The sequence below is a fragment of the Macadamia integrifolia genome, chromosome 10 (genome assembly GCF_013358625.1).
Source record: "Macadamia integrifolia cultivar HAES 741 chromosome 10, SCU_Mint_v3, whole genome shotgun sequence".
Taxonomy (NCBI): domain Eukaryota; kingdom Viridiplantae; phylum Streptophyta; class Magnoliopsida; order Proteales; family Proteaceae; genus Macadamia; species Macadamia integrifolia.
Window position 1 is genome coordinate 15,513,437 of NC_056566.1, and position 15,415 is coordinate 15,528,851.

Consider the following 15,415-nt stretch of genomic DNA (forward strand, 5'->3'; position numbering starts at 1 on the left):
ATTTTTTACTTTAGTCGGTCTGTCCATGTTCAACAATTAACTTTTTTTTTTTTCACTATTTCCAAAATTTATTGAGAGAAAACAAGTGGTAAATACATTGCTGTTAGAATGCCTAAGGCAAGAGATTGCTTCCTAGCCATGTGGCCCCTGTGCAGATAGGGGCATCAACATAAATGGAATTTATTATATCACCGGAGGGAGAGGGGTGGTGTGATAAATTCATGCGCCCTTATATCTAAGCACTCAGACACTCCATAAAGCAACTTTCTTTTTCCCATTTATATATTAAAAAGGAGAGAGGGTTCCCTAAAAAAGCAGTGTGGCCTTTATGTAAGTATAAAGTGTCAATAGGAGCATATTTGAAAGCATCAACAAGGGTAGGATTTTCGCAATTCACGAGAGGCAGGGCAATCATTTCACCCCTCAATGCTTAGGCATTCGGGCCACACTACCTTTAGGTTCTCTTTCCTATTAAAAATTTATTCTTCTTTTTCATAGACCATTAGAAATATATTCACAACCTTTAGTGATTTTATATATCGCTCTCTCTCTCAATGAGGTATCACACCATGGTTTCAAAAATTGGATCAGGATTAGTGAAATCTGCCAGATTGGATTGGTATTGGTCAAGGAACAATTCTTGAGTCTTGACCATGCTGATACCAATCCACTAGTACAATCTAAGGTAAAAAAATAATAAAAACCAAATTAAGAAAAAAATGGTATATCTACCCGATCTAGAAGATCGGTATCTAAAATCTTGTGATTTACTCAATCCTAAAGAAACCTAATAAAAGGGCCTTCTCCTTCATAATAAAGTTGGATCAAAAGTGGAGGACATCAGTGAAGAGAAACATGTTTTGGATCATTTATCAATTCTTACTAATAAGCTACATATGGAAGAACACTTGGCATAGCTCCCCTAGTCTAAAGGTGTCATGAGTTAACAGGCGTCTCTAGCTTGAGTCCCTCACGACTAATTTGTTGCATGAGTTAAGTGTGATTATGTGTAATCGAGTTTACCCTTGGACTTGAACCGCAATGCCAAACAGATTTGAAGGTTCCTCATTAGCCCAAAAACAAAAAAAAAACATACGAAATGTAACTAAAGCAACATATATACTTCTCTGATCCTATCGAACCAAAAAAAGAAGAGAGAAAATTGGCTTGTCCTAGTCATCTCCCCATGTAAGTGTGGTGGCTTTAACTCAGTTAAAACAAGTAAAGTTGCACCTATGTGTGACTTCACAAGCGCACTCGTAGGGGGACCATGACCCGTATGATTCATTGAAGGGGTTACAACCTAGTAAATTTGGCAACTTTTTATGGGGTACCCCACATTATTTGGGTTTCAACCTTTAGAGTGTGGATCAGGCTTTTGGATGAGAACCATTCTTGTACAGACTGATCCACATAGGTGAAATCTATCACACAGTTAATTGTTGAGTGGATTCCATTTGAGCGGATCAATTTGTATGAGAATGATTCTCGTACGAGGAATTGATCTGCTCTAAATTTTACATGCAATTTGTTCGTAAAATTTTCAAAAATAAAAAAATTCTGAGAACACCCTTTGTTGCCTTGCATGGATCACTTGTGGCCTATGTATCTATGGGTCCCATGTGGCCCTAGTCCATACATGATATAGGGTTATCACAATTATATGCGTGGTAGAACATGATAAAAATTCGGTATAATTATATTTTGGCAAAATGGTCGCAGCACGTGCAGAAAAATAGGAACGTGGAACGTTTGGAGCTCGGTGAATGTTCACGTAAGTGATATGATTGACATGTGTTAAATATGTTAATCCTGCTAATAGAGTTGTAAATAGTTATAACTCTGTTTAATATTATTAATATTTAAATAAATAAATAATAAAAATCCCAATATAAGCGGACTCCTCCTTTCATTCCACTTAGAAATCTCGATCATCTCTTTCTCTCTCTCCTTGCTTCTTCTTCACGGTTGTTCCTTCTTTCTTCTTCATTTTTCACCGCTCTTCAGTCTAGTTGAAGTTTTGTTTACCAATTTCAATGAAGATTTGCATCTATGGTAAATTCTCATAGGTTAATAATATCTATCCAATAAGTAATAATAAAATCCTAGATATTCAACAGTTTTGTTCACTTTATAAATTCAAATTTGTCTTTTGCCATACATGCAAACTTTACTATCCAAATCCCTTCCCTGATGATTAATATATAAACATGGTATTTGGATATGTGTGACCAAGTCTCTCATATGCTCAGTGCCTGAAAATAGTTATATTATTTTTTTCTTATCTCATCCTATTTTGAGAGAGAGAGAGAGAATTGAGATTTCCCAACAAAATCGAAGAAGGAGTCCGTTTATATTAGATTTTTTTTATTTATTTATATAAAAAAAATTAGACAAGTTAAGTAACCACATTCGTCATCTCTCCACCCTAAAAACTAGGAATCAGTTACAATATAAAAAACTAATAGATGGTTTAGATTAATCTAAACTTAAATGGACGGTTAATATTAAAAGAAAGTGAAAATAAGATTACAATACGTACGTCCTGCTACCACTCTCCCTTATATTTTATATATTTATTTTAATTTTTTTTTTAATGAAACACTAGAATTTTATTAGATGAAATCGAGAGGAAAGAAACTCTTATCCAAAAAAGTCAAATTTACAAGAAAAGGATGCGGATATATTCACCAAACAAGGAACAAGCCCAGGGAAGAAGCACCATTTGCAAGGAAATGGGCTTCCCTGTTATGAGATCGATCAACAAATCTGAAAGAAACTTCCTCACTAGATCCAACTATACAAAGGATATCAGAGACGATGGCTCTGATAGTCCAATTTAAAATTTGTTTTAAATTTTACAATGGTAAACAAATAGGAAATAGACATTGAAAAATCTTACAATTATATTTTACTTTTTATTTTACCTCCTACAAATAAACATTGGAATTTTGAAAGTGAACATTTTTTCTTGTCATCAATTTTTCCAAGGCTGCACTTGTTTTCATGTAAAATTTTATATAATAAGGAATAATGTTTTCTTCACATCTAGGGAAGGAAGAGCTTTTCTTCATCCATAGAGAAAGAAGAATTGATGATTTTACCCCATAATGAACTCTTATCTCATTATTATAGTTTCATCCCTTATTTATGAATTTGAAACTATCCTCCTCATACAATTCCACGATATCAATGCATGTATTGTCGATGAAGGAAAAGTTAGTCCTAAAGTTTTCTCCTTTACTGTGAGAAAAAGAAAACCAATGAATTTTGATTATTATTACTCACTTTAGAGGGTAGATTTTTAAAATGCCCGTTGCTTTTTAACCTATTGTAAAGGAATGCCTCCTTCGTTGTTAGTGAAGGAAAACTGCCTCAAACTTTTATTTGGAAATTTTTGATGAAATCCATGCTAAATAAGATGTTCCAATGCATGTTTGCCATTTAGGTAATACCATAAAATATTTAAATAAATTAAATAAAATGCTACTATAACCAAATTAAATTATGGCATGCAAAACCTATCATATATATGGTTGTGAGAATGACATATATACCCTGAAAAAAAAAATGACATATATATGGATATGGCCACATGGGATAAGATACATAGGTCATATGTGATCCATTTAAGGCAGCAAATGGTTCCCTCCTCAGGGGGTCAAAAGTGTCCAAAAACGATTGTTTCAAGAACACCAGAGCCAAACTGAAATTATTTGATTTGTTAGAAGCTTTTGACATCCTTATTAGTGTCAATGTGAGAGGGCGTAGGGACGCTAGCCCTGGGCTCCTTGTAGTAGTTGCATGAGGCTTGTGGCATCGAGTTCAAGGCACCCCTTCCCTATTGCATGCAACAATACATGCAATCTTTGCAAATAAGTGTTTGGCCCGTCTTTGGTCCCTTTTGGCTCCTTGTGGGCCCTATCATGTGGGCAATTTTAGTACTAAAATTTTGTGAGAGGGCATGGACAAGAATCTCTGAACAGATGATTTTTTATTTTGTTTTAATTAGAAAACCAAGTTTTAAAAATGACGAGACTCAGTCATGAATCGATAACAATAATAATTCAGTCTTATCCCAACTAAATGGGGTCAATTACATATGGATCATTGTCCTCCAACTAGTTCTATTCAACATCATACTTGATATAAAACCTAAGTTATTCATGTTTTTTCTCATCACTTTTCTTTAGGTCATTTTAAGTCTGCCTTAAATCCGTTTAGATCCTTCAATCTCAATCAAATCACTCCTTCATATCATAGCATCTAAAGGCCTTCGTTGGACGTGGCTATGCTACTCAAACAACTTTCTTAAAGCTTATCATGTATTGTAACTACTCTTAAACTAATTCTAATATATTTATTTCTTACTTTATCTTTTCTAGTTTACCATTCATCCATCAACATCTAAACTTCTCTTTCATCAAGTTTATCTACATGATGCTTCTTAGTAACCCAACATTCTACACCATACATCACGGTCGGTTGTATGACTAAAATTTTACTTTAAATTTGAAAGGAATATTTTTTTTTTCCGGCTAACGACAGGTATCTAGGCCTTCGGCCTGACTAGTCTTGCTAGTTCATACTGACCCCACAACTGCATGGATCAAGTCATACCGGGGTTGAATGAGAACCATTCAACTTTAAGTGAAGTTGTGAAAAACACTAAACACCCCCATGTGGGTGGTCCCAAGGAGTTAAGAGGAGTCAAACTCAGAACCACACTTTTATGAGGCAAAGGTCCCTAGCCAACTCAACTCTCTCTCTCTCTCTCTCTCTCTCTCTCTCTAAGTTGGATAGTTGTGAATAGTCATCTCCCTGCACAAAATTCCTCTGCGAAGAGACAGTGAGTGGTAATGAGCATCCAATGGTTGGGGTGTATGCCAGGACCCTCCTGGCCGTTGGATCCTCACTGCCAGTAGAGGATTTGAGTCCCATCTTCCTTCCAAGGGCAAGTCATTGACTAATCGTATAGCTACGCAATATATTAAAAAATAAAGATTCTCAAGAGGGAAAAAAAAATAAAAATTTAATTATTATCTTATAAGTTATTGCTTTTCAATAAACAGATAATTTACAAAAATGAAAATAAAATCTCGTAATTATACAATCTTGAATCACTTTTTTAATACATTGAGACATTTTGTATGTTCTTAACAAATATAGGCATTACAGAAAAGATAAATAATAATAAAAAAATCTAGATAAATAATGATTACATAAGATAAATAATATTTAACATCTCATATAAAAAACATGTGAAAAATATCGATTCATATTTGACAAAAAAATAAAAAAATAAAAACTATAAAATAATGAGAAAAAAAAATGTATACAATGTGAAAATGAAAAAAGACTGAATCATTGTTGAGTGCTTGACTATTCAACATTTTTGTAAGATTTCCACATTTTCCAAGTATGATCAAAAGCAGCCAATCACCCCCATTGCTTTGGTGCAGAGTAGGATTGCCCAAGTAACGGACGAGCCTATTTGTTACTTTCTTGCCACGTCAGGATCATGAACTTTATGAACGTCTGCCGCGTGTAATCAGACCCTACACCCCAAAACCCCCCAAAAAAAAAAAAAAATCCTACCCTTTAAGTTGAATATTGAGACGCTCCATCTCTTCAGCAGATGAAGAGGCAATGGGCTGGATCTGCCCTCACTCCCAGGGCACTGAAATGGCTTATCCAATCCAATCCAGTATATCTCAGATAGATCGGTCAGGTCAGGTCAGCCTCACAGGTGGGTGGTCCAGATCTACCATCTCAGTCCTCGTCTCAGATGCAGATGGGCCCCACCCCACCCCACCCATCATGAATCATGAATCATGATTCCACCTCCTCCAGACTCATGACTCAGAGTCAGAGAAACCCCCTCTTTCCCAGTGCTGGTTGGTTTAATCAGAGATTAACCACTCTGGCCATTCGGTTTCGGGTTCATCTAACGCCCAAACCCGAGCCCATTCTTATTTAAAGAAATAAAATGTAACATATAAGCTTAGTTGACTCTTTAAGTCTTAACACGGATCCATGGATTCGGTTGCACATCCCAGTTGACAAGTTAAGAGTCTCATAGATTTGTTTTACTTACGTGGGCTCCTATAATTCGGATCCATTGGCTGTGGTCTAACGATATCTTTACTTACACCAAACGGCTAGGATCGATCATCTTAAACCAAACGGAGGGTCTTGATTAACGTTTCCATGGACCACCTTATTCCTTAACGGGAGTTACGGGACTGGGTGTCGGCGGCCACGTAACTTGTTACCCTTTTGAGTTATCTGGGCATTGAACCGGAATTTCAGGGCCCAAATAGCATTAAGGAGCCGGAAAAACCAGTTACAGTGGCACATGGCCTATTTCACTTGAAACGAGGGGTATTAATTTATTATTTTCTATCTACCGTAGTGAGAGAAGATGAAAAGCAACAAAACTGTAGAGAGAGAAAGAGCGGAGAGCGATACAGTCTAGAGAGAGAGAGAGAGAGAGAGAGAGAGAGAGATAGAGAGGGGAGCTTGAAATCGAGTCTGGTTAATTCTTTATAATTCATTTCCTCTCTGTCAGCATTAATGGTGTGATCCGATCGAAGATCGTTTACGGATCCTGGAACTTGCGTAGGCAGGTGAGCTACTCTTTTGCCTTTTGGAAGCTCATTTTAGAGAGGAAGGGGAAGATTGAAGAAGGAAAAGAGGAGGTTTGTGAAGCTCATCGATCGGTTCCAGATTTCAGCTCTCCAGGTAGTCTTCAGTGTTCAAAATTCATTCAGTCTTTTTTAGGTTATTTTCTCAGTTTGAGATTCGGAAATTAGTTGGGAAGCTGGTATTGGAGGGGGCAGGTCGGGTTCTTCGGATGTTTTTGAGGTGATCTGAAATTGTGTACAGTACACCGTTTTGCTGATTTGAACTCTGAAATTTATCAGAACACGGGAGTGGAGTGTATGCCGGTGTATGCCGGGAAGATTTAGTTCAGGTGTCTGCGGTCACTTTCTAGCATATTTTAGGTGTTGCAGGTTTTCCTTTCGACTGTATTTCCGACTTCGAGTACAATGAAGGAGAAGCTAACGTGAAATATAAAATTCGGTTAATTGATTGCGAGGATTTGGTTATTCTTTATCTACTTTGAAGCTGTATAAGTGGAGTTTGGTGGTTCATTTTTGGTCCCATTGGAATTGTTTGAACAATTGGTGGAAGCCTAGGCTTGACGAAGAAATATCAAGATTTTCTCTTTTGCGTGGGTTCTAGGATTGTTTTGTAGTGTGCAGAAACCTGGATGTGTTGAGGAAACTCTCGGAGAAGAAGAAAAAGCTAATTTTCAAGGTCTTCCAGTTTCTGGATTTTATCCGGTGGCAGAAGCTCTTGAGCTTCGATCCCACCAGAAATGAATACCATATCTAATTAGAAGAGGAAGAGAGAACTGATAATGGAGGATCTGTCCAAATATGTTCACAGCCCTGTTCATGTGGCCGTTGCCCGTCGTGACTATGCCTCCCTCAAACGCATTGTCTCCACCCTCCCCCGTCTCCCGAAGGCAGGTGAGGTCAGCACTGAAGCTGAGTCCTTTGCTGCTGAGCTCCAGGCTGATATTGTCACTGCTGCAATTGACCGCCGTGATGTCCCTGGCCGTGAGACCCCTCTCCACCTTGCTGTTCGGCTCCGTGATGCCGTCTCTGCTGAGATCCTGATGGTCGCAGGTGCTGATTGGAGCCTGCAGAATGAGCATGGTTGGAGTGCTCTCCAAGAAGCCGTTTGCAACCGAGAAGACTCCATTGCAATGATCATTGCCCGGCATTACCAGCCACTTGCCTGGGACAAATGGTGCCGCCGCCTCCCACGCATTGTCACCTCTGCTGCCCGGATTCGTGATTTCTACATGGAGATAACATTCCATTTTGAGAGCTCAGTCATCCCCTTTATTGGTCGCATTGCCCCATCTGACACCTACCGCATTTGGAAGCGAGGTTCAAATCTTCGTGCTGACATGACCCTTGCCGGCTTTGATGGGTTTCGTATCCAGCGCTCTGATCAAACATTCCTCTTCCTTGGAGAAGGCTACACTTCAGAAGATAGTAATATATCTTTACCCCCTGGTTCTCTGATTGTCCTTGCACACAAAGAGAAAGAAATAACAAATGCTCTGGATGGAGCTGGGGCTCAGCCCACAGAGGCTGAAGTTGCCCAAGAGGTAGCCTTGATGTCCCAGACAAACATGTATAGGCCTGGGATTGATGTTACTCAAGCAGAGCTTGTGCCCCATTTGAACTGGAGGCGACAGGAGAGGACCGAGATGGTAGGAAATTGGAAGGCTAAGGTTTATGATATGCTTAATGTGATGGTGAGTGTCAAGTCCAGGCGGGTTCCTGGTGCAATGACTGATGAGGAACTATTTGCTGCAGAGGAAGATGAGAAAATGCTAAATGGTGGGGAACATGATGAGTATAATGATGTACTGACAGCTGAGGAAAGGATGCAATTAGATTCAGCTCTCAGGACGGGGAACTCTGATGGATTTGGCAATGACGAGGAACATGGGGATTTTGATTCCCAAGAAAATGGTAAGGGAGGCTGCTCTGAAAGTTTCGAATCCAATGGTATTGCCAAAGAAAAGAAGAGTTGGTTTGGCTGGAGCAAGAAGGGGTCAAAGAATGGAAGTGATGACCCTGAGGATTCAAAGATTCTTAAGAAGTTCTCAAAGTTGGCCCCAGAAGGTAGCAACCAGAAACCTGTTGATTGTCTGAAGTCATCTAAATTTCTTAGGGAAGATCTAGGGGATGTTAAGAAGGGCAAAGAGAAAAGTAATAAGAAAAAAAAGAAGAGTGCTGCCACAAGTGAGTCCAAGCAAGAGAATGAGTATAAAAAGGGATTGCGACCTGTTTTGTGGTTGACACCTGACTTCCCTTTGAAAACAGAGGAGCTCTTGCCTCTGCTTGACATCTTAGCAAACAAGGTTAAGGCTGTTAGAAGACTCAGGGAGCTTTTGACCACTAAACTACCTCATGGTACATTTCCTGTCAAGGTAATCCAAGTATTCCAAGATGTCCTCTCTCACATCTTTTATTTATATATGTTTTATTATCATATTTCCTCCTTTCTAAGGTAGTTTCATTTCTCTTCTCATTCACTGCTGACCTGTGCTTCTACAACTTCTGCACTTGTCATGGATGGACCCGGAAAGGAATGGGTTTAAGAAAGAAGTTTCTATTTATCATGCTATCCAAGCATGTCATGAAACTGACTGTTGATTGTCTTTCCCTTTTTGCGTATGCTTACATCTGAAACCATATTCAGAATTTTATCTCTTATTGTCATTTTGTACTCCACACAGCTGGATCTGGTTATTCCTTCCACAAGGAATTTCCTTAACATCTTTTCCACAAGAATATATGTGATAGAAACATTCTTTCATTTCTCAGTTTCAGTACTCAAACAGGACCTGCTATAGAACTAATAAAAGTATTTAGTTTACTTTTTCTCTTTTTTAGTTACCAATAAGCTTCATTTTTATCTTTCATATAAATGCATCGCCGAATAACTTAATGGATTCTTTTTTGATTTTTTCCTCCCTGTGAATAAGTGCTTCTTCTTTTATTTTCAGTGTTTCTGTTTTGTTTTCTGTTTGTGACTTAAGTAGTGAAGGTATGGAATCACAGAAAGCATAGGTTGCATCTGGCTTGATTGTTTTTTTCCCTTTGGGCTAAGCTGTTTGATCTTCTTTCTTGAAATGGAGAAAGCATAGCACCATGCTCCTATTCTTTCACTGAGTTTCCTTCATCCTAGAAAGTATTGCACCATTTATATTTCCTTTTCATTTCTTACTGTTGTTTCATTTTAGTGCCATCTAAATTTATTTTCTCCACACACACACACACACACATACATACAAGAAAACCTTTATTCTTACTCCACCAGAAATACTAGCAGCTTAAACATCAAATGAAGAACTATAATTTTGAATTGAGGACAATCACAAACACATAAAGAAAACTTTTGTTCGGGAAGATGTTGAGCATTACCTTCCAGAGCATTTTGAGTTGAGGACTATCACAAATACATAAAGGTGTACTAGCAAGGGGGCGTCTTTGTTTTCAAGAAAGTCCATACTGTGGCAAACTAAGAGTGAAATATTGTGAATTTTTTCTCTCTTTTTCGTTCTTTCTTCTTTTTTTGGTTGAAAGGGGTGGGTAGATTACAAAGTTATTTATTTGAAAGAATAGGGTAAAATTAGCTTCATCATTGATCCGAAAATAGAATCACTTTGTTGGACTTCTGCATGCAGGACAGACTCTTTCTCTTTTCTTTCCTTCCGTGCGTGTTGAGAAGGGGGATGGATAGGGTAAAGAGATTCATTAGAATGACTGTAAAAAGAGCCAGGATTCAGAATACGGAGACGTGTGTAGACTCCTTCAGGCTGGAAGCAAAGAAAAGTTCTAGTTTTCTTTTCTTTTTTTTTTCGAAATGGCGTTATTGTTGGTGTATGATGTCTTGTATTCCGTCGCAGTTTAATCCAAAGAGTACTGGTGCAACACCTATACAGCCAAGACGGAGGTCCCGCTAGCCGGTTAGCGGGCCGTGGGGGTTGCAAGGGGGGCAGGAGGCCCACCTGCATAGCAGGGGGTGTAGGGGGGCGCAGCCCCCTGCTCGAATATTTTATTTGAGGGCAATTGTAGTTTAATCCGGATTAGGATGGCAATTGTAGTTTAATCCGGATTAGGGTTTTTTCGCTATATATTTGTAGCGAGGGTTTCTTTCTCTGTAATGCAAGCAATACTGAGAGGTGTGAGGACGAGCGCTGTAACCCTATTCTCCATTGATAGTGAAGTAGGATCTCATCTCACCGGGGACGTAGGCAACCTTGCCGAACCTCGTAAAATCCGTGTGCATTGTTTGTTTTGTTTTTCCATTATCTTCTGCATCGTTTTAGGGTTGCGTTTCTATAGTTATTGCATGAAAGCCTTGTATATAAAAGGAAAAAAGAAAGTTATGGTTTTCAAAACAGAGCAAGCGTTTAACTTTGATATAGAAGGAAACATTGATAAGGAGAATTCTAGGTACTTTTGGAAAGCAAACCAAATCTATGATAAAAGTATTTCAGTTTCCAGGACATGACATGATTTCCTTAGTTCCCTTTCATCTAGCCTCTGTCTTACCACATTCCTATCCATCTTCTAGTAGTGATCATGAGTTGGTAGACCCAATTGGAGTCTTCAGTTGCTTCCATTGGTCTACCACTCCCATATTCTAAGCCATATATCCAAGACCTCAACTTGTGGGATAAACTGTGGGGCAGTTGTAGCTTCTACCCATCAATCAGTGCTGCTATTAGGAACTGCCTACATTTTTATTTTCCCTTGGCACTCCTTTTTTACATTTTTTGTTTATTATTGATCTCTCAGCTTCCCCTGCTATTTTGTTCGTGTGAGCTCCTATACCAAAACCATCTCCTTAATGGATCAACCAAAAGGTGCATTCTTTAAGAGGTGTTGTAACGGATTATCGAGAACTGGGTTGAATGTCTTCTTTGGATCAATAAATAAGCAACGTCAAGGATTCACATGCTCTAGGCTCAAAAACTATGTTGTTACTTTCGTATATAATGAAGGGGGATCCTGGTAAACTGATATATGTGAAGGGTGAGTTTGGTGGATCCTAATACTCAGAAGCAGGAAAGCAAATGACTAAATTTGTATGGAAGATTGTGATTCACATTGAGGATGAAGAGAAAAGTAGCTGAGGAACTTTGTTCATTACAATAGTTGTGAGGATAAAGCTTGATTATTGAATTGTATTGAACCCATGAATATTCTAAAACCACAACATTGAACTGATACCGTGTAGGTCCAGTCTCCAGATTGCACCTAAACTTTTCATTGTATTGATCATCGATTACTGAAACATTACGTAGATATCAGTTATTTACCTAAGCCTCATTTATGAAATTATCAATACCTGGATATAAATGATGAGTTATCCATATTTGTGTTTACAGGTTGCCATCCCTATTGTTCCGACAATTCGGGTCCTTGTAACTTTTACAAAATTTGAAGAGCTTCAACCAATGGAGGAGTTCTCGACCCCTCTCTCAAGTCCGGCACATTTCCAGGATCCCAAAGCCAAGGAATCAGAAGGATCAACATCATGGATTTCATGGATGAGAGGGAGTCGAGGTGTGCAATCAAGTGACAGTGAAGGTCGAAGTTTTAAGGATGAGATTGACCCTTTCCATATCCCATCTGACTATTCTTGGGTTGATGCCAATGAGAAGAAGCGGCGTATGAAGGCCAAGAAGGCTAAGAGCAGGAAGGGTAAGAGGCAGTCAACAGCAGCCAAAAGCATAGATGTGGGGCATCAAGTGACTGATGATATGGAAGAACAGTAGCAGAAGATACGGCTTTGTATACATTGGCTCTACCAATCCTTGCAAGAGGATAAGGTAACGGAGGGATATAGCAGATATGGATTTGGGGGTGGGGAAGCAGAATCCCCTTTGTTTCTATATTAATGATCTGTGTCTGTTCTCATATTTCTTAAACTGATATTTGTATCTGCTTCAATGATTAGCTAATCTACACTTTGGGATTTGATTCTTTGCAGTCAAATATAGTTTTAAACTGCCCATTACCAAAGACCGCCTCATAGACTGGTGGCTAGGGTAAGGTAGATTCTGCAGATTCAACTTTCTTCAATCCTGAAGGAAGGAAAAGTTGGAAGTGGATCACTTTAGATAACCCACCTCTTGAACATGCCGCCTATTTGAGCCACATGAAAGGCTGACTGGTCAGTTCCCTTATTTCTAAGTTCTCTTTTTCCTGTAGGAAGTCTCTGGTTTACAGATTCGATGCAAGTTTTTGGCTAACCGAAGTTGCAAGTTGCAACCCAATGATGGGACAGGACAGAGCAAGAAGCCAAGAACTGAACCAGTTTCTTGGGATCTCTTGTGGTGGTGGGGACTGGGGAGATTGCATGGAGAATTATTTATGAAGTTGGTGAGTGCCACGTGGTACACTTTTAATTTTGATGCACTGGGTTCCACTTAGGGGTGTCAATTCCTAAATCGAACGGGTAAAATTGGTTGGATCGAATCAATAACAACACGGATCGAATCGAATCGAACTCTTATTGGTTTGGTTCGATTTCGAGTATTGCAACTCCAAAACCAAATCGAACCGCATCGAAAACCAGATGAACCTAAAATCAAACCAAAACTGGCTTAAAACTCGGACCAAAACCGAAATCAAACTGGTAAGAAACTGAAACACTTCAAAATTCATTAAAAAAAATTAAAATTTGCATAGTTTTGTAAACATTTGTATGGAAAGTCGAATCCAAACTAGACCAAAAATCAAAACCAACCAGGTTACAAATCGATTTAAGAAACTGAAGACAGACCGAAATCAAACCTCATCGAAATCGAAACCAAACCGAAATCGGAATTTCCTTATTGGTTCGGTTTCGGTTTCAACTTTTCCACATTGAAATCGACTCAACCCGGACCAAAACCGAGCTGGACCGACCGATTGACATCCCTAGTTCCACTCCTATATTAAAAAAAAAAAAAAAAAAAAAAAAAAATCTAAGGGCTGTGTTGAAATGAACTGTTTTAACTTTACAAAGTTATAATTTTTTTTTTGGGTGGTGGTGGGTGGGGGTGGGGGTGGGGAGGGAGAGGGGTAGGTATGATAAGTTAAGCTCTGTGCTAACATTTTAAAAAATAGATTCTGTTGTTTCTTCATTTTTTTTGGACCAGAAATAGGATAAAAATTGTATAGTAAGTTCGGTTCAATTTCTTGTTTTTTGAAATGAACTGTACACATTTTAGATTTTGGAGTCATTTTTTAGGAACATGAAAAGCAAATTTCTCACACTCAGAATCGATTATGAGCAAAAGGTGCATAATCAAGAGCCTCACTTAAAAGTTAGGGAAAATTACTTGATTACCCATTTATGTGTTTCCTTTTACAAAATTATCCACCAAAAGTTTCAGTTAACAAAAATACCCAAAATTAGGTTTTCCTCTACAAAATTACCCACTTAAAGTTTAAGTTAACAAAAATATCCAAAATTGAGTTTAGGTTTACAAAACTACCCACACAAAGTTTCAATAATTAAAAAATATATGATTATATGTGGAAGATGAAGACTCACTATTTTGGATAGTTTTGTAAACCCAAACCTGATTTTGGGTATTTTTGTTAACTGAAACTTTGGGTGGATAGTTTTGTAAACCCAAACCTAATTTTGGGTATTTTTGTTAACTAAAACTTTTTGTGGGTAATTTTATAAAGTGAAATCCAAAAGTGGATAATCATGTAATTTTTTCTAAAAGTTAGCAGGGGTAAAATTGAAATTTGTGCCCAAAACATAACAATCCATTGAATTCAAGGGTCTTGTAAACCCTAAACATACTTTTCTCTTGGAACAATCAGAGGAGAATGAGAGGAAAGGAGAGCAAGAAGTCCCACTTCTTTCATCGTTTTCGATTTGTCGACAGCGAGGTGATGCAATCGGTCCCTCTCTCTCTCTCTCTCTCTCTCTCTCTCCTCGCTTATTTTTTTTTAGTTTGCAACTTTACTGTTGTTCTAGCAAGAGTGAGGTCGAGGTCGAGGATCTCTGGGTGTTCGACTCTGAAATCTCTAGATTACGGTGGAAAATTTCGTGATCATCTTCTGAACTCTTGTTCTCAACCGGACATTATTTTTCATAATCATATCCACAATATCTATGGGAAATGTGGGTCTCTAAAAGATGCTCAGAAGGTGTTCTATGAAATGCCCGAAAAAAATAAGGTTTCTTGGACTTCAATGATTGGTGGCTATTCGCAAAATCATGAAGAGGAGGAGGCGTTGAAAACATATTTAGAAATGCAACGATCAGGTTCTCTGCCAGATCACTTCATCTCTAGAAGCATATTAAGAGCATGCTCAGGTCTTATTGATGTTGATCTCAGGAGGCAATTGCATGCCCATGTCTTGAATTCAGAATTTGAGTGTCATCTTATTGCACAGAATGTTCTAGTAGCAATGTACACAAAGCTTGATCAGATTGATGATGCATTAATTGTCACTGATAAGATTGCAGAAAATGATTTAATTTCATGGGGTTCAATGATTTCTGGGCTCACTCAGACGGGTTTTGAGTTTTATTTTTTGTGATTTTTCAAAGATATGCTTTCTATGGGTGTTTGTCATCTGAATAAATATATTTTTTGAAGCATTTTTAATGCATGTGGCAGTCTTTTACAATTGGAATATGGTTGGCAGAAACCTGAATCATCTTGCTGATCCAACGTATTGCATATATGTAGAAAGATAATCCACCACACATTCCTTGTCACGCTTAAATCAACATACTTAAATTACTTGAAGAAAGAAGAAATTTATATGAGTATTCTTAATTATCAAATGATAAACTAAAA

At 38.1% G+C, this 15,415-nt stretch overlaps 2 protein-coding genes across 2 annotated transcripts; both read left to right on the forward strand.

Annotated features, from left to right (window-relative positions):
- The first annotated feature begins 6,460 nt into the window (after positions 1-6,460).
- LOC122091617 (ankyrin repeat domain-containing protein 13C-like) lies at positions 6,461-12,599 on the forward strand. Its single transcript, XM_042661633.1, has 2 exons — positions 6,461-9,019; positions 11,990-12,599. The coding sequence occupies exons 1-2, from the start codon at positions 7,427-7,429 to the stop codon at positions 12,377-12,379; spliced, it is 1,983 nt and encodes a 660-aa protein (XP_042517567.1). The 5' UTR covers positions 6,461-7,426; the 3' UTR covers positions 12,380-12,599.
- On the forward strand, positions 12,456-15,152 carry LOC122092246 (pentatricopeptide repeat-containing protein At3g53360, mitochondrial-like). Its single transcript, XM_042662580.1, has 4 exons — positions 12,456-12,467; positions 12,816-12,986; positions 14,384-14,495; positions 14,584-15,152. Exons 1-4 carry the CDS (start codon positions 12,456-12,458, stop codon positions 15,150-15,152), a joined length of 864 nt encoding a protein of 287 aa, XP_042518514.1.
- Positions 15,153-15,415: the final 263 nt, after the last annotated feature.

Bases quoted from the DNA above. Each gene is read 5' to 3' on its own strand.
- LOC122092246 (XM_042662580.1), top strand. The intron at 12,987-14,383 runs GTGAGTGCCACG...ATTGAATTCAAG, and splicing joins GAGAATTATTTATGAAGTTG to GGTCTTGTAAACCCTAAACA. The intron at 14,496-14,583 runs GTGATGCAATCG...CTGTTGTTCTAG, and splicing joins TTCGATTTGTCGACAGCGAG to CAAGAGTGAGGTCGAGGTCG.
- LOC122091617 (XM_042661633.1), top strand. From the start codon at position 7,427: ATGGAGGATCTGTCCAAATATGTTCACAGCCCTGTTCATGTGGCCGTT. The intron at 9,020-11,989 runs GTAATCCAAGTA...TTGTGTTTACAG, and splicing joins ATGGTACATTTCCTGTCAAG to GTTGCCATCCCTATTGTTCC.